The following is a 17183-nucleotide window of genomic DNA, read 5'->3' as shown; positions in this document are numbered from 1 at the left end:
GAAACCTAATGCGCAAGGGATGTTTCGAAAAAATCTTAAAAAAATACATAACTTTGGAATTACTTGATCTATTGAGCTGAATTTCGGATCAGATTCTAGTTTTAGGATTGTAAATAACTGGTCCAAATTTCAAAGAAATTGATCCAAAAATACGGGACTTTTTTTTTCACCGATGTCACCCCCTAAGGACAGGTCTAATAAACATGATACGTAATTTAATAAGGTCAGTATAACACTTGCAGTCATACATGATTCTTTTACATAAACGTATTGACAACGTCTTCGATTCTTGAGGCGCAATATTTCCCTTCGATCGAACTTACTGCTGGTAAAAATTATGCTCTTAGTTTCGTAGAATTGTTAACCTTCAATTCCGTTGATGTCAGTCAAAATAAAATATAGCAGATAAACTAGTCACCATATCTACCAGTAGCTACGAAATTGAGGATATTGAAAAGTACGTTCTAACCGTGTTAAAAATACTAACATTGTAATCTGCATCAAGCACAACAATAACACGTTGTGCAGCAAAATCAAATGTAGCCACATCGTAAATTTTGAACCGGTTAATTCCATAGATCAAATTCCAGATTCACACCACGTATATTGGCCGCTAGAAAAACTCACCAATCAGATATGCCTGTAGCTATTCTTAAGGTGTTGTGAGTCGAATGTAGCATGACAACCTATGCCTACATAATGAGCGCAAAGTGCACACTATTCACGAATTTTTCCCGATTGTTTCACCGGGATATAAGATTGTGAATTGCCAGCGCAAATCATTTACCTTCCGATCACCATCAGAACCATAGATCACATACAGCTTCGATTAATTGATAAATACGGATACCTAGTGAATGTCCGTAGTAAAGTTATAACTATGAGACTGCACATCAAATTGCAATAAAAGATGGGCATTGTATATGAGATGGCTAAAAATGGATATTGGCTAATAACGGTATTGAAGAGGCTCAACCTCGGGATTAATTTTTGTCTTGTCTTCAAAAATAACCCGTGGTCGGTTTAGTGTGTATACCAGCCCCCTGACACACGCTGCTAAAAGTGGTTCGCAAAATGTCCCTCGATTCTGCCGCCAATTTCCACCACTAGTGGCGCTAGTAGTTACCTGACGAGCTTGCGCGCGGTCAGCGAAGGCAGCGAGCGTGTCAGAAGTCTACTAGCGCCACGTAGAGGAACTAAAAAACGGGGACAAGACGCGTACAATTTTTTAGTATACGAGCATTGGTGAGTGTCAGGGGGCTGGTGTGTACTATGTGAAGCGGCTTACCACAAGAGCTGTTATAAGAAAAAGTAGGGAATACAAAAACAATAGGTGATGTTCTAATAATCTGTGACAATCATGCTGGTGAGAACATAACGTCAAATCAAAACGTAAACGGTGACAAAAGAAACTATCTTCTTGATAAAACAAAACAGAAGATTAATCAAAGAGCGCTTACATACAAACTGAAACAAAACGATATTAACCTATATAAGCATCATAAAATACTTGAGTTGTACTTATCTAACCGCAAATTCCAAGACAAATTTCTAAACAAGATAAGCGACTTAAAAATGTAACCACACGCCCTGCCACAGGGATCGCTCCTGAGACCGATCGTATTCAACTTATATGTATCCGACGTGCCAAAAAAAGTAGCCATGATCTCGCAATACGCTGACAACGTGTGTAAACAAAACAGGAATTTTTCCAAACCAAGCTAGGTCAAAAGCGATGCGCACAACATAGAACTTCACTGAATACTATCATAAATGGGCAATGAAACGCAACGAAGGAAAAACGCAAGTGGTACCTTTTGGAAGAAAATATCACATCCGAGAACAACGATACTTTAAATTTATGGACCTGGCAACGAAAAAAGATACATTCGTACCAATAAAAAACACCTTAAAATACCTTGGAATAAAACTGACTCGAACCATGAGAGTATACCCGCTGTAAAATGATAAGGGCTGATGTAGCAGAAAAAAGATAAATTAAAATGCTGGAAATTAGGGTAGCTTAATTTTAGCTGAATAGAACAACCTCTGTTTATTTATAACTACTCAAATTATTTTATCACAGTTTATGTTTAATTTAATTTGATAAGCAAGCGAGATTAAGCAAAGCATGCTGGATTGCAGGTTAAGGTTAAGGTTAAGCACATGCGGTGCGATAATCTGACCACTGAAGCACAGAGAAGTGAGATATTTCGAAACTATAAACAGAATCAAGCAATTAATTACATAATGTAAATTATTAGTAAGATATCAGCACGATATTGCGAGAGATTAGAGAGATATTAGCAGATTTTGTTAAAGCGTGATGCGATAGCAACAGGTTACAGTATGCGAGAGAGCGGAAGCGAGACGTGGCGAGGCGGGAGAGCTGGCTCCGTGGTCCCAGCTCTAGGCCCGGCGCGCGTCGAGCGCCGAGAAGATAGTTTTGGGAACGCAGTACTGGCCAGCCATGCGTGAGCGCGATCGACGGTAGGGAGCAAGAGAGGGAGATTTCAACACCCGCTATCAGCAAAGAGGCTCAACATCATCAATTACATCATCATCTGCCCTCAGAGTATCATCGAAAAACAGAACAACATCGACCTTTATATCTACTATCGCATCATTAGAGCATGCATCCTATCATTCCTCGATTATAGGATCTTAAGCTTGCTATCACTGTACTACGAAAACAGCCTCAAAAAACTAGTGGTGACATACAAAAAAGCATTGGAAAACGCTGCTGCAATTCCCAACGGAGGATCTCTAGCTAATACTGAATGATAACCATAATTGCCTGCCATTCGGCAGGCCCATACCTGAACTCGGTACCCAACGACAATATACAAGAATTTCAGCCCAATTTCGCGGAAAAACATGCCCCCCCTTCCCCGCACGCTAGCAAACCCCCTAAATTCACTGAAAATGATACTCCACCATCATCCCAACCTGGGTTAGAATAACCTCCAACGAACCTCACAGTCAGTCAATAATGGTAAACCGCAAAGAAATTCATCATGATTGAGCGAATCTCAGAAATAAAAATATTCTACGTAATGACCAGTGTATTAGAAATCTTAGAGTTTCGAACACAGCATATACCTGTAACTAGCAATACATGAATAAACATATTTGAAAATGAACAATGAGACATTTTCGTGGTACTTAACCATTCATGCAGGAATACATTTTCTGGCATTATTCTTGCATGAAACAGAAAAGCATTGAATATTTTTGCTCAGCATTGTATGTACAACAGTGCCGAGCGCGACATTTTCACATGAGTGATTCGTAAGCCTTGATAATATTCGTTGAAGACTGACTATTACCTTTTCTTAACAATGAAAAATTTTATTACCATGCAGGTTTAAGACCCCTCTACAATTGAAGAAACACGAAACTGTACACACTGGAGCAAAACCCCATCAGTGCGCAGTTTGTGGTCGAACATTTAGAGAAAAAGGAACACTAAGAGAGCATCACAGGATTCACACAGGTGCAATGCCGTTTACCTGCGAGTTTTGCGGCAAATGTTTTCGATTTAAAGGAATATTGACTGTAAGTTGTAAATTCTCAACAACAAAGGAATCAAGATTTCAGTTTTCTCATAAGTTAATATTTTATTGAACAATACACTTGGCCAAGTTCACAGTTAACTATAAATAATTTTTTTAATGTTGCAGAAACTTGACTAAAAATACATTATACTGTAATTTGAAAAGAAATTATTGGATACCGAGGGGTCATCCACTTGAACTTCATAATATTTATTTCGACTCATCTACTTTGATTTTTATCGTACGAAGTAATTTCCACCGATTTTCAGTAGAAATCACTAGAAATGATGTAAAATCAATCTTGATGAATTCAACCAATTAGGCGTTTAGCGCAAGAGTTTCAACTTAAACCACGCGATTTCTACAACCTAAACGTGTGACTTCAAGTGACTTACAATACTTTCGAACTGTTTCAAGTATCTTAATAGATTCTCCGGGATTTTAAGGAACATTGAGACCATTTAATTTCCTGATAGTATCACTGTATTTTTGAAGTATTGTGTTCACAATTTGCCCGAGTGAATAGCCCCTCGCGCAAAAGTTTTTTCCATCTTGTCACTTGCAAAATACCATCAATTAAAGAAGAATATTAAAAATTAGTGAAGTTGAAGTTAGTAACGTTACTGTAACCATGCACGTTTAGGTAACACCATTATTTCGCAACTTTAGGATTGTCTGAAATTTGATAAAGCATAAAAAACAAAACATACTCATAACTTGAAAAGCCAATTTCTCCAAAGTCATTCTAGAGTTGCACCATAAAAAAGTTATTTCTGATGTTTCGTGACGTTAAGAAATTGATTTTTTCAAAATAGGTCAGCTGGTTGTCCTTAACATTATTGCACAGAAAGTGATTCAATACAATTCAAATGCATGCTATGTGCAAAGACTGCATAATGGGGCATTTCTAGTAACATTTACATGTTCAAATACTGAGCATTGTCAAAATTTAGTCCACTCTTATCTCCATTATTCTACCTAAGAATCAGGCCACACGCTTTCTTCATTTCATGTAGTTACAAAAATGTAAAGACCTTTCAAAATATAACTTATCTGTTGCCACAAGTTCAAAACTTTTCAACCGTCTGAAGTTACTGAAAAGCTCATATCATAGAATTGACCAAAAATATTCTGTGTAGAATAATATTACAAATAGTAGGTAAAATTGAGGATGATGGGCTTAGACATATCATTTCATATGGAATGCCCTATTTTCAACATACTCGAAAAACGAAATGCAATTTTTGGGTAGGTACGTAAATTTGCCCTTTGAATATACAGTAATAGACATGTGAAGCTACGCACTTCTATCGCAAATTTAAAATAAAAACGACGCGTAATCAAATTAAGATCAGGAAAGAGGGAGTTTCTGTCATTTTCAACGTTCGATTTTTAACTTTAACCAGGTGATTGGAAATAGATCATATATACTCGCGAAAAAAAGTGCCTAAACTGTTAATGGATCATATATGGGGCGGTCTCATTAATTCATTCACATCACATTCTTGCCAATAATAGGATTAAATAGTTCATGGTAAACAGGAATTCAGATGTACCTTAGTTCACCATTCGTAGTTAAAAATTTTGTACTACTCGGTCAGAATTTCGAGTTCCACGATGCCAATTTTTCCATATGTTGCTAATACACTGCCAAATACCCTGCAAAATTTACAGCGAAATCAAAAGTGGCGCATTGAAACAAAAAAAATAATTTCCATAATCTTTCGGTGAAAATAGCCTTTATGATGCCGTCAAAAATATAACATATATTGCATTGAATAGTTCATGTGAAAACAAAACTTTTTTGTATTCAAGTTTGCTTTGTTCGACTTTAATCTTCCATAATATAAGAGTGTCAAAAAAAACATTGCCGAAACGAGTAAATTAAAAAAGCTGAAAAAATTCACAGAGAGTACCTTTAAGCAGTACTACTATATAACCAATTATGGAACAGATCCGAGAGGATAAAAAAAAAGTGGCCGAGTTGGTGGAGACCGTCCCACATGCACTTTTTGAATAACTCTAATATTTCTCCATGGCTTTGTACCAAAATTGGTACACCACTGTTTTGGGGGTCGCTGAGTTCAGATTTGAAAGCAGAATTGCAAAATTCAATGTGAGGGATTCAAAATGGCAACGGCAATATTTTAAATTTTTGTGTGAGTAAAAAATGTTTCAGTCAAAAGTTGTACGATTCAAAACGGGAAAAAAGATGAGAGATTCAGAAAATAGTCGGAGCCCAAATGTAGTGGTGGGCTCCTAGGGACATTTTCTGGCAGTTGCGATTGGAATTGCGTCGGCTGCTCAATCAGACAGTAACTGTCAGCCAATAAAATTCGAATGACTTGACTTACGCGCATAAGGTGCGCACTTTCCTCATGGACACGGTATAGGAGTCGGTCTAGGGGAAGGGCTTGGATTAGTTTTTGAGAGGTATAATTATGAGTGACTCGTGCGAAAATTAGGATCGAAGTGGCGAGTTTAAAGGAATGTAGAAGACTGCTAGTTGCGAGTTAGTGTTGTTTTATTCACTAATACAAAGCAGGATCGGTGGGTTCGAGTAAAGGTTCAAGGATGACAAAAGAGTATTTATTTTATTAACACACAGACAAAAATCTCTTAACTGAATAGCGTTGACTTGGGTGGAAGTACAAAACCCCCCCCAAAAAAAAAAAATATCTCTAGAGCGGAAACGTTTTACAAAAGTTCCCTTTGTTGGTGGCGCGCTCTATTGCCATGTCCGTCCAACCTGGGCTTTTAAGGTTAATTTTCAACAGTTAGAAATGAACCTGCTGAATCGGCGAAGATAAAGCGAGGATATAGGGCGTAAAGTGACTATAAGACTCTGGGAAAGGAAAATGAGGTCTGCAGGACGTAACAATTTTATTAAATCAAAATTTTCTTATTTCAGCTATTTTAAGAAGGGTGGTTGTTTATTTTATCGAAAACTTAAAAAAAAAACTTTATTCGTAAACTATATGTACGATAACAAATAACATGCGGTTATAAATCACTTCAATAAACTTTCGAAAACATTTCCGCGTACTTCAATGCACCGTTGAACTCCCATTTGACATTGTTTGACTGTGGATCGTATAGCACTCGGGATAGCGCGACCCGCGTTAATAATTCGGTAATTTGATATTGCAAGTACGGTTTGCGAACAACGTTTTTTTGTTAAAGTTTCTGATAAAATGAACAAACAAACTTTTAAAAATATTTAAAATAAAAAAATCTTGAAACAATAAAACTTTGAAATGCAGAACTTAAAAAATCCAAAAATCTGTCAGATGCACGCCTCTGCGAATCCTGCCTAACATGCAAAACTCATGAGTCAGGGCTCGTATGTCATCATGAGTTGACTTTAGGTGGTAAGTATGTAGTACTTTTCGATGCAGAATTTGATACCCTTTTAGATACCGACGAAAAAAATATGTTGTTTCATTTAAAAAAACCAAATTGACTTTCATCTGGCCTTGGCGAGTTCACTTACGGAAAATCTGATACTCATCTTTTTTCCCGCTTCGAACCTACAACTTTTGTCTAGAACATTTTTCACTCACGCTTTTGGTTTTCGAGATATTTGACTGGATAGATTAAAATGAGACACCCTGTATAACTAAAATCAAAACTGAATCTGGCCAACTAACCAGCTAGCCGGCTTCTCACCAATGCCAGCCTGATGCCAATATAAAACAAAAAGTGAAATAACTTAATGACTAGTCTCTTGATATGTTAGGGATCATTTTTCATCTTCAGGGGGTGGCAGATTTACATAATAACTAACGCAATGGATTCGGAGACCCCAAGAACCCCTACAGGTACACCGACTTTGAACATAAAAACAAAATTCATACTGAAACTAAAAATTTACCTCGACTCTACTTTCACCCTCAAGGAGTGGCAAATTCCAGAAATAAGTTCTGAAATGAAATCAGGGGCCCAATTAAACCCCGGGTACTAATTTTGGTGTATTAGCTCGGTTGTATGTGGCTACTAGTATTAGCGTAAAAACTGAAAAAATTCGTACCAGTTAACGGGTAAAGCTTATTAATTTGGATACAGTGTTTTAATTTGTATTAATTGAAATTATGAAAAAAATTAACTGAAAGTTGTTTTAGTAGCTAACAGCCCACCCTGTTATAAACCTTATAGCATAATTTTCTTGACTTGAAAATTGTGTGTGATTCGGTATGAGTTAATATAGGTTTTTGCAGACCCACAGGCGGCAACACACGGGTGAACGTCCGTACAGTTGCTTGGAATGTCAACATCATTTTACGAACTGGCCGAATTACAATAAACACATGAAACGAAGGCATGGTATAAATACGTCACATACGAAGCATCTTCAACAACCACAGCAGCAAATCCAGCAGCAGCAGCATCAGAATAATTCTCCGGAAGATGCCATGACCATAGTACAACATGGAACACCAACTTCTATGCAGGTAATAACATGGCTAAATTAAAAAGAGTGTTGGCAAAACAAGGCGTTCACTTTGTGAAATATTTCCATATCATATTTACAACCGAAAAATAAAATCACCTTAAATATTTATTTTCAAATGTTGAATATAGAAATAATTGACACGTATTGTTTTATTTCAATAAGACATGCAAACATTCAGAGTTATGAATTCTTGAAGTTTCACATTCAGAGCAAGCAAACTTTTTGCGAATGATTCTAATGTCTAAACAATCTCATAATAAAAAACAAAATTTTCAGAGAAACTCGAGAATCAGTCAAACTGTACATAAATGAAAAAATATACATATATATAATATAACAAATATGCAATTGTGTAAAACAAATATCATTTGCAACAATATTAACTCTCTAATACATGTATCTTTTTTTCTACCCTCTAACTCATGAGTGGGGTTGCAAAAGCAGCAATGGGACTCGAAATAACATAAATCTTTTTATTTTTTAATAAGGGAACGAATGGTAAAAAGAAAATCTAATTTCATTCAAGTTCAGTTGGTGAAACTACTGAATTAACTACCATAAAGTGCTATAAAAACGGCAAACACGTCATATTTCGAACAAAATCTCATATCTTTTTTTTTTAAATATCCGATTTCTAAATTTGAAAAGTGATTTTGGAGAGGATACATCAGATTAACAGGAAAAAATAACTATTAGCAGAATGGGAGAAATAAAGAATATGAAAATATAAAAAAAGTCATTAATAACGTAGAAAAAAGTGTTTGTAAGAGGTTTTCGTATATTTTCAAGTTCTTATGTTTGAAAAATAGTATATAATTGGTAATAATTAATTGAGAAATAAATCGTATAACTCATTCGACTGCAAAAGCGTAAAGGCAGCAATGCAACGTTCGGTGCTCCTCACAGACGCCTAAATTGTACATTTGTACCATTTTCTGCATAAGAAAATAGCATACATTTTATACAAAGCGTCCGAGATCACGGAGAAAATTACTTCAGTATATGAAATATATGGCTTTAGATAATAAATATATGTAACTATTGACGCTTAAATTACGTAATAACTTAACGTAATTGTTCTGCGCAATGGCCAGTGAGCAACTGATTATGGTACCGCCGCGACGGCATAACGCCCATGATATAACTGTGGTCCTTGCTAACAAGAACGCGGCATCGAGCTCTCTGTATACTTACTCGAACGGTAATATTTAAGAATTGGTCTGGCGGCCGGTCGAGATAGTCCAGGGCATTTAGATTAAAATCAGCCGGAATAAATAAATTTTTGGAGACAGCAGATGTCGAGATGCGGTTTTCTGAATTGTGTTCAGGAAGGTCTCAGGAAACAAGTCTATATCGTCTGGTGGGGCTATTTTTCGAAATATGCATTTTGCAATTGCATAATTACTTGCAATATTATGAGAACGACTGGAAACTAGGAAAAATCGCTCGGGAATCGTTACTCGGCGGTTTTTCGGGATGCTGAATTCAATTTTGGCGTTAGAATTATCTGGGGGCATTCGGGGTTGGCTCTGCGGGGGCACCCGGGGGGTGATTGGGGGAAAAATTGCAGCGTCCATGAAAACAAACGAAAATCGTTACTCGGGGGTTTTGGGGATGCCGAATTCAACTCTGGCATTAGAATTATCGGGGGGTATAAATTATAAACATTTTAATTTAATCTTGAATCATATTTCACATATTATAAATAAATTGCTTCCGGCTGCTCTACGGCTAAAATCACAAATTATGAAAATAACACTTTATTCAAATGATAAATCGTAGGAGTTTCTATTAATATTGAATTTAGCATCCCAAAAAACCCCCGAGTAACGATTTTCGTTTGTTTTCATGGACGCTGCAATTTTCCCCCCAATCACCCCCCGGGCGCCCCCGCAGAGCCACCCCCAAACGCCCCCGAATAATTATAACGCCAGAATTGAATTCAGCATCCCCAAAAACCCCCGAGTAACGATTTCCGAGCGATTTTTCCGAGTTTCCAGTCGTTCTCATAATATTGCAAGTAATTATGCAGTTGCAAAATGCATTTTTCGAAAAATGGCCCCACCAGACGATATAGACTTTTTTCCTAGGACCTTCCTGAACACAATGCAGAAAGCCGCATCTCGATATCTGCTGTCTCCAAAAATTTCCGATTTATTTCCTATCCTCCCTGGACTAAGAAGTCTACGGGCCGGGAAGTTGTAAATACACTCCTCGCGCGAACCTGTACGCCGCATCCACGGCATCTGGGAAAACGGGCGGTTAGCTTCTTCGAGAGAAACTGTCCCTCTGCTGTGGAGAAGGTTTGTGTGTACTCCTTGCACATCCTTATACGCTGGCAGTTGAAGTGGTACGAGAGGTTCAAGTAAACAGTAGATGTTGACCCAGCTGCTTTCCGAGGCACAGCAGGATTTGCACACCAGGTAGTCGGTAGATGAGGTGATTGGGAGAATAATTCGTAGTCATCAGGGTTGATATTGGGCTCTCGGTGGTCGGAATTGTTGCTGTCCTGGTACCTTGTTTGTTTGCGCCGAAGCGTGAAACACAGAGTTGACAAAAAAAGAATTAGTAGTAGTTTACTATCTATTTTTTACCGAGTTCGCTTGTAGTACCCTGCCAGGGATACGTTTTCCAGGAGTTTCATCAATTGTGCGCCTTTGTGACGCGTCACGGCGTTCTGAAACGCCACGTTACAGTACATAATTGTCGGCGCGTGACGATTTGAATACAGTATTCTGAGCTGTATTCACCCAAGCTAAGTTTACCGTATACAATTAGAAATCTACACCTTTTGTTAATAGGCGGCCTAGCGGGGGATGCGAGACGGTGGTACCCGATATCAGAGGCCTCGCTCGAACGTGGCCGCAGTGAAAACAGTCCAATTTTGATATTAGTTAAATTTGAGATCTGGGGCAGAGAGGTGTCTCGTCCAGGAGCTGGAACCGTTGTAGCTTGTGGGTACGTTCTCTCCCTGTACGTCGCTCGGGTCTTGTGTGAGATTACTGACACCATTGCAGTGTAATAATTTTTGGTAATCTGAATTGTTGGGTGCTAACCTGTGTCAATATAATATTTTGCTATTGAACGATGGCCTCTCCCTTGTCTTGGAACTCACCCTCTCATCCGTCCCCGACATACATGTTAGGGTGGTACAAGAAATTTTTTTTCCGTTCTAATCCCCTGCGATGTTACTGTTTGATAGAAAAAAAATCTTCCCAAAAGATGAGGCCCTAACTCAAATCTAAAAGGTCACGCATTTCATTTTTATTTCCTGTTCCTTTAACCCTATAAGATTTCAATGTTCGCCAAAAGAAATAGTCGTAAACTTTCAACAATTTTTAAATTCATGCATAGATCCTTGAAGCTGATTCTTCAAGCTTTCCAAATCTATATAACAAAGTATAGTTATGATCACTAGAACACACATTATAGTCATCTGAAAACTACCGATTCTCACCGAAAAAGAAGAAACGAAAATCGGTAGTGTTCTAATGATGATAATTATGCTTTGTTATAAAGATTTGGAAAGCTTCATGGATCAGCTTCAAGGATTTGTGAATGAATTCAAAATATACCGAATAGTTTATGAATATATTAACTTTCAGCGAAAAGTTAAATTTTCCCATGTTAAATGAATGGGAAGTAAAAAACAGATGGATGATCTTTAAAACCTGAGCTAGAGAGCTCATCTTTTGGGAGGATTTTTTTTCTATTAAACACCAGCATTTCAGGGGGTAAGAGTGAAAAAAATGTATTTTTCTTTCGTAAACCACCCGAATATATACGTACTAGATTATTTCTTATATGAAATTAAAAAGAAAAAATATACGATAGAGCCTGTTAAATCAGTTCTAAATGGTGAAAAAAAAATTCCTTAATTTTTTCAAAATTTTATTTTATTTCCCTAATCTTTCTGTTTAACCGGCAAGTTTCAAATCATTCAAAAATCTGCTCATTCACCATATTTTGTACTGAATTTTATTTCAAAGTTATTCGTGGGCAAATAAAATCCATAAGATCGAATATTGAGTGAGATTTATCTTCTTTTCAGTGAAAAAAAAATCGAAAAATTCTGCGAAGAAATTCTTTAAAAGCATTATATTTATTTGATTTATCAAAAAAAAAAATCATTCCTCAACATTTATCAGAAGTCCAATTCATGTTTTCAAAATTCATGTCAAAAAATTTGATCCTCATTTTGACAACGAAACCAACAGTTTTGGTGTAGTATACAAGATTAGATCAAAGTTTTAATAAATTGAACTTTGATCTTGAATCACTTTTGAACGAGTGGACTAATCAAAAAATGTTTTCAGACCTTTTTTGTAGAACGTTCAATTCTATACAAAGATCAGAATAGCGCTTTTTTATTCGATCGGTCGTTTAAAAGGTATAAAGATCAGAAGAAGCGAAAATAATTTTTCCCATGTTATTTTTATGGGAATTAAAAAAAATGCGATGAGGACTATTTTAATATTAATATTAAGGGCTCATTTTTACACAGTCATTTTTTTACACCAAAACGAAACTTTTGAGCCTGTTTCTGAGCCGACTTCCGAGCGGTTAGCGGCGACGCCGCGCTATGAGCTGAAATTCTCCATTGCCAACATAATTGACTAGGGAGAAAAATAAGATGCACTTAGGTTTCGGCGCAGGACATTTTGGTGCAACCATATTGACGCGGAGACGTTTCGAGACAAGGCGTTTTGGCTCAAGGACGTTTCGGCACGGAGACATTTCGACATGGGGACGTTTCAGCCCGGTGGTTTTTCGAACTTATTCTAACATTTGGGCATCGCCAGTCACCTTTCGCGTTTTTTTGCACAGGATGGTGTGTGTGTTTTCGGATATGCCCCTCTCATATGGAGGCCGACCTTATTCTAACCGTTAGGCTGCGACAGTCACCTTCCGCATTGTCGCAAGGAATGGCGTGTTGTGGTTTCGGTTACGCTCCTGTCGTACGGAGGCCGACCTTATTCAATCATCCCCGCGCCAAAACGTGACCGTGCCGAAACGTCACCGCACCGAATCATCCCTACGCCAAATGTCGTCACACCAAATCGTCCCCTCGCGGAAGTAGGCGCGCCAAAACAGCCGCGCCAAAACAGCCGCGCCAATAAGTCCTGCGTCCGAAAAAATAAGCAGTTTTAGAATCAATATCCGTGTGTGTATTAGACGTATGTATGTTGCGTATCACTGTTTATTATGTCGAAATGTTTTACTTCTGTCGCGTGCGGTTACCAGACATATGTTTTTTTGCAGCCATTACAACGGTGAAATTATTACTCTAAAAACTATTAACATTAATCATTATTTATCCTATATATTGTGTTTTATTTACATGTCACTGGTGCGAATGATTTTCAGTTTACATATAAATGTAACGATGCGATCCAAGGGTGACCTGGATCACTTGAGAAATATCGAAAGTCAGGGCGTCAGACTTCATACGATGAACTGCAAATGTTTTATGCGTGGACAAAGGTTTTAATTTGTTTGATGCAGATATCTTCAGGCTCATCACTTCTTAAATTTCGATGAGATTTCATTCCTCAGGAGAAAACAGAAGATTTGCTGAATCTGTCGGTAAAATAAGGGTCATCTTTTAAATTCTGTATCACTTGTTCCTTGGGCCCGATTTGGTTTAAACTTTCAAGACCGATTGTCTACATCAGAAAAAGTATTAAAACGCACTTAACCATTAAATAAGTAGAAATTACAATTTTGATTTCATTACTCATATAACATCACATGAACCTATCACTCACACATTTAACACATTTTTTCTCGTACGAATAGTGATTCGGTTTTGCAAAAGTCTTGAGACTAATGGAGCGAATCGAGGGCACACTCTTTAGAATCGATTTCCGTATAAAAAGAAACTACAGAAATGTTTGTTTTGAAACAAATGTAGATAACTACCTCAAAAACGGTGTTTTTAAAACATACGCCTTTTTCATGCTTTAATTAAATTTTTTGAATTCGGTAATATTTTTATTGAAAAAAGCAAGGATTTTTTACTGGAAAGTATATGTTGAAAAAAATTTGTTTCCCAAATACCAACACAAAAAAAAAAAATAGCAACCCATAATTTGAATTTTTCAAACTTTGAATTGCACGACAGAAGTGGTGGGGTCATCTGGAGGAACGCTTAAGTGCACTTTTATACTATTCCTAATGTAGACAATCTTCCTGAAAGCTTGAGACAACTTGAGAATCCCAAGGTACAAAAGTTATGTAGAATTAAAAAATGACTCATAGGCCTTTTTTATGAACATTATGGAAATGTTTCGCCAAATCTTCTCCATATTTTTACATCACCGGAAGTATGCAGGGAATATTTGATGAGATAGGCCACTCGAACCAGTCGAGATGACTCTGAGCGTGCCCAACGCTAACCGCTGTAGGATTTCCCCTCACGCCCGAGTGCGAGTGGTCCACTTCAAGAAATATTCCCTGTATGCACGTAAGTAATCAATATTATGTAACAATTACGGATGGATTTCAAATTAAGGCCATGAACATAATAGATATCCTGCTGAGTATTGTACATGATGATGAATATTACCACGAGTGTTATTTATCTAGATAAATCTGAGATTATTCTCATATGTACAATTTCATTTACTCAAGATAAAAGATGATTCCTCATGCAATTATCTTCATAAAAAATAAGGTTATCATCATTTTCACATAGATGAGCAAAAAGACAATGACAAAAACAGGGGATACTCAACAAATTGAGAAAAAAATTATTAATTCAATAAACTACTGCCATGCGGGTGACAAAAAAAGTATGTTACTGCTACAAACAATTTGTCGTTGAGGCAATGAAAAATTTAGTGGGATCAACTAAAGAGATTATGTTTTTTCAAACAGAGACAGTTTTGCTTGGATCAATTAAAATAGAATTCGTACAAAAATCAGTAGATTGTGCACCAAGAGGGCAAAGTAGGTATTTTTACGCGTAAGCGTTCGCCTACAGCTCATATTGTAAATACGCAACGCGAAGACTGCCTCCATCGTGCATACGATACTTTCTGTAACAAAAGTTTGATTTACAAGTTTTTCTTTATGGTTGGGTACAAAGCACGTAAAAACGTAAAAGTGCACTCTTACGCACTCCAATGCTCTTTCTGTGTCCTGTCGCAAAAACGATTACTTTACGTACAGAACGCAGGCAAAAAAAGACACGTGAAACAAATATATAAAATATCTTTTTCATCCCCTGCAAAAATATATGATTTAGCTCGAATATTTTTTTTTTCGATCATGTACATTGCGAAAAGGTAAGACGTAGCTATTAATTATTGGTGACCAGAAAATTGCGTCAGAGTTTTGACAACGAATGGCGTTACCTATGTTTCAGTAAACAGTTCATCTTATTTGTAAACCGCAAAAAAAGTTGAGGATGAAAATCAGATTTATCCCGATGAAAATGACAAATACACTTACATCATCTCTATAAGACAAAACATGAAATGAATTGATCTAAGATAATTATTTCAGATAAAATTATTTAGGAACGTACAACACTGATCCTATCCACGTTGAAAACAGTATAATCGTAACATTAGTACTCGCTAGCACCACAGTGATGCATACAAAAGCCCTTAAACCTGAGTTATCCCCATACTCTTCAAGTCCGATAATCGATGCCAAATACCTGCAATAAAGGAATAAAACCAGAAGCGTCTCAACAACACAGCTTTTGAAATTTCTCGATCATGTTATTTATTATTTATGTTTAGGTGAGACAAGCCGTTTCCTGTACATCGATGGCGCAACCAATTATCCTGCAAACGATTCCAACAACAGGAATACAAAACCTTCAAACACAAGTACCAGTAACTACGCAAGAAACTGTGCCCAGAGAGAGAAGTTCATCCTTCTACAACGCTGTTCCTTCCGCACTGCCAAACTTCTTACCACCAAATTTGCCATACAATTTTTACAATATATCCAATACAAGTGATAGTAACCTTACCCAAAACAGGTAAAAGTTGGTAATTAGGGCTTACTGTAATGAAAAAAAAATTGCGGGTGCAAAATAATGCGTAATAAGCTGAATTCGAAGAATACTTCAGATATGATTCAATTTGAAATATTATCACATTGGAATTTTACTAGCACATGACGCCGTACTTCCCCTTTGTAATTGACATTGGATATGAAAATTAATACATTATAACAACATTCTCGTTTGTGACATCTTGGTTTTCGTAATACTGATTGAGAGTGGCGTTCTAACTATACGCTGATCTAAAACAGCTTATGCTGATCAGACTGAGTAATTATTACAGACCTTTTTTTATACTGATGAGGAATCCGTTTGAAGAATTTGTCCATTACATTGAATTTTTATGAAATTTTATATTTTATTTAGTTTACAAACACTTTATTTCGGACATTCTACAAACAGATTCTAAAGATGATTGAAAATGATTTGGTCGTATTTGTGCTGTGGAAAGTAAGTCAATTTTTCTGACCAGTAGTTATTAATTAATATATATTAAGGCTTTAATTCCGTAAGAATGTTTGTAGAACAATATTCGGAAGAAAAAATAAAGAAAATAAACATTGAATTTTTGCTCGTCCGTTTTTATTTTATTTAGCGGATGTAATATGCAAAAAAAAGTATGTATAAATTTTCGTTTATTGTGCAATGACAAATCCTTTCCAACTCGAACGTAAATTACGGAATGTCAGTTCAAATGTCATTCTGTTTCGTAAGTAGACCGTATGTGTATTCTACATTTTATTTAACGTGTCGATATTTTTAAATGTATGATAATCAGAATCACCTCATGGTTTCGTATGTGAGTTAAAGTTGAAGTTTCATTCAACAGTTACATTTACGGCAAATGTATACGGATACAGAATTATACATTTTCGTGTGTACACATAGCTCCTTCATGTGGCAAAAACATTTTAGAAATATTACAACTGTAATGTTTCCCATTGCTGTAATTGATTTAGTCTAATTTTTTTCAACATTATCAAATCATCAGAATGTGCGCACAGAAAACTGACATTTGTAATGTTTTTGTAACATTTCTATTAAATGTTGATGTAATATTTATATTTCTATAGTTTTTCGCAAGTGGAAAAAACGAATACGTATCAAAATTCAACAGGATGAATCTGATATGGTTCCTCTGTTTGGACATCCT

General features: G+C 36.5%; 1 protein-coding gene across 4 annotated transcripts in view; it reads left to right on the top strand.

Annotated features, from left to right (window-relative positions):
- LOC124306077 (zinc finger protein interacting with ribonucleoprotein K-like) overlaps positions 1-16563 on the top strand; it is a 139979-nt gene extending 123416 nt beyond the window's left edge. For 2 of the 4 annotated variants that reach the window (XM_046766225.1, XM_046766223.1), the window contains 3 exons: positions 3366-3558; positions 7775-8008; positions 15762-16562. In XM_046766225.1, the coding sequence (XP_046622181.1) occupies positions 3366-3558; positions 7775-8008; positions 15762-16010 (676 nt within the window). In that variant the 3' untranslated portion in view covers positions 16011-16562. Of the gene's footprint in view, positions 1-3365; positions 3559-7764; positions 8009-15761 lie in introns of those variants that run through there. The other 2 variants (XM_046766224.1, XM_046766226.1) reach the window with 2 other exon arrangements.
- The last annotated feature ends 620 nt before the right edge of the window (positions 16564-17183 follow it).

Source organism: Neodiprion virginianus, chromosome 5, assembly GCF_021901495.1.
Source record: "Neodiprion virginianus isolate iyNeoVirg1 chromosome 5, iyNeoVirg1.1, whole genome shotgun sequence".
Classification (NCBI taxonomy): domain Eukaryota; kingdom Metazoa; phylum Arthropoda; class Insecta; order Hymenoptera; family Diprionidae; genus Neodiprion; species Neodiprion virginianus.
This window is presented reverse-complemented; position numbering and strand designations above follow the sequence as displayed.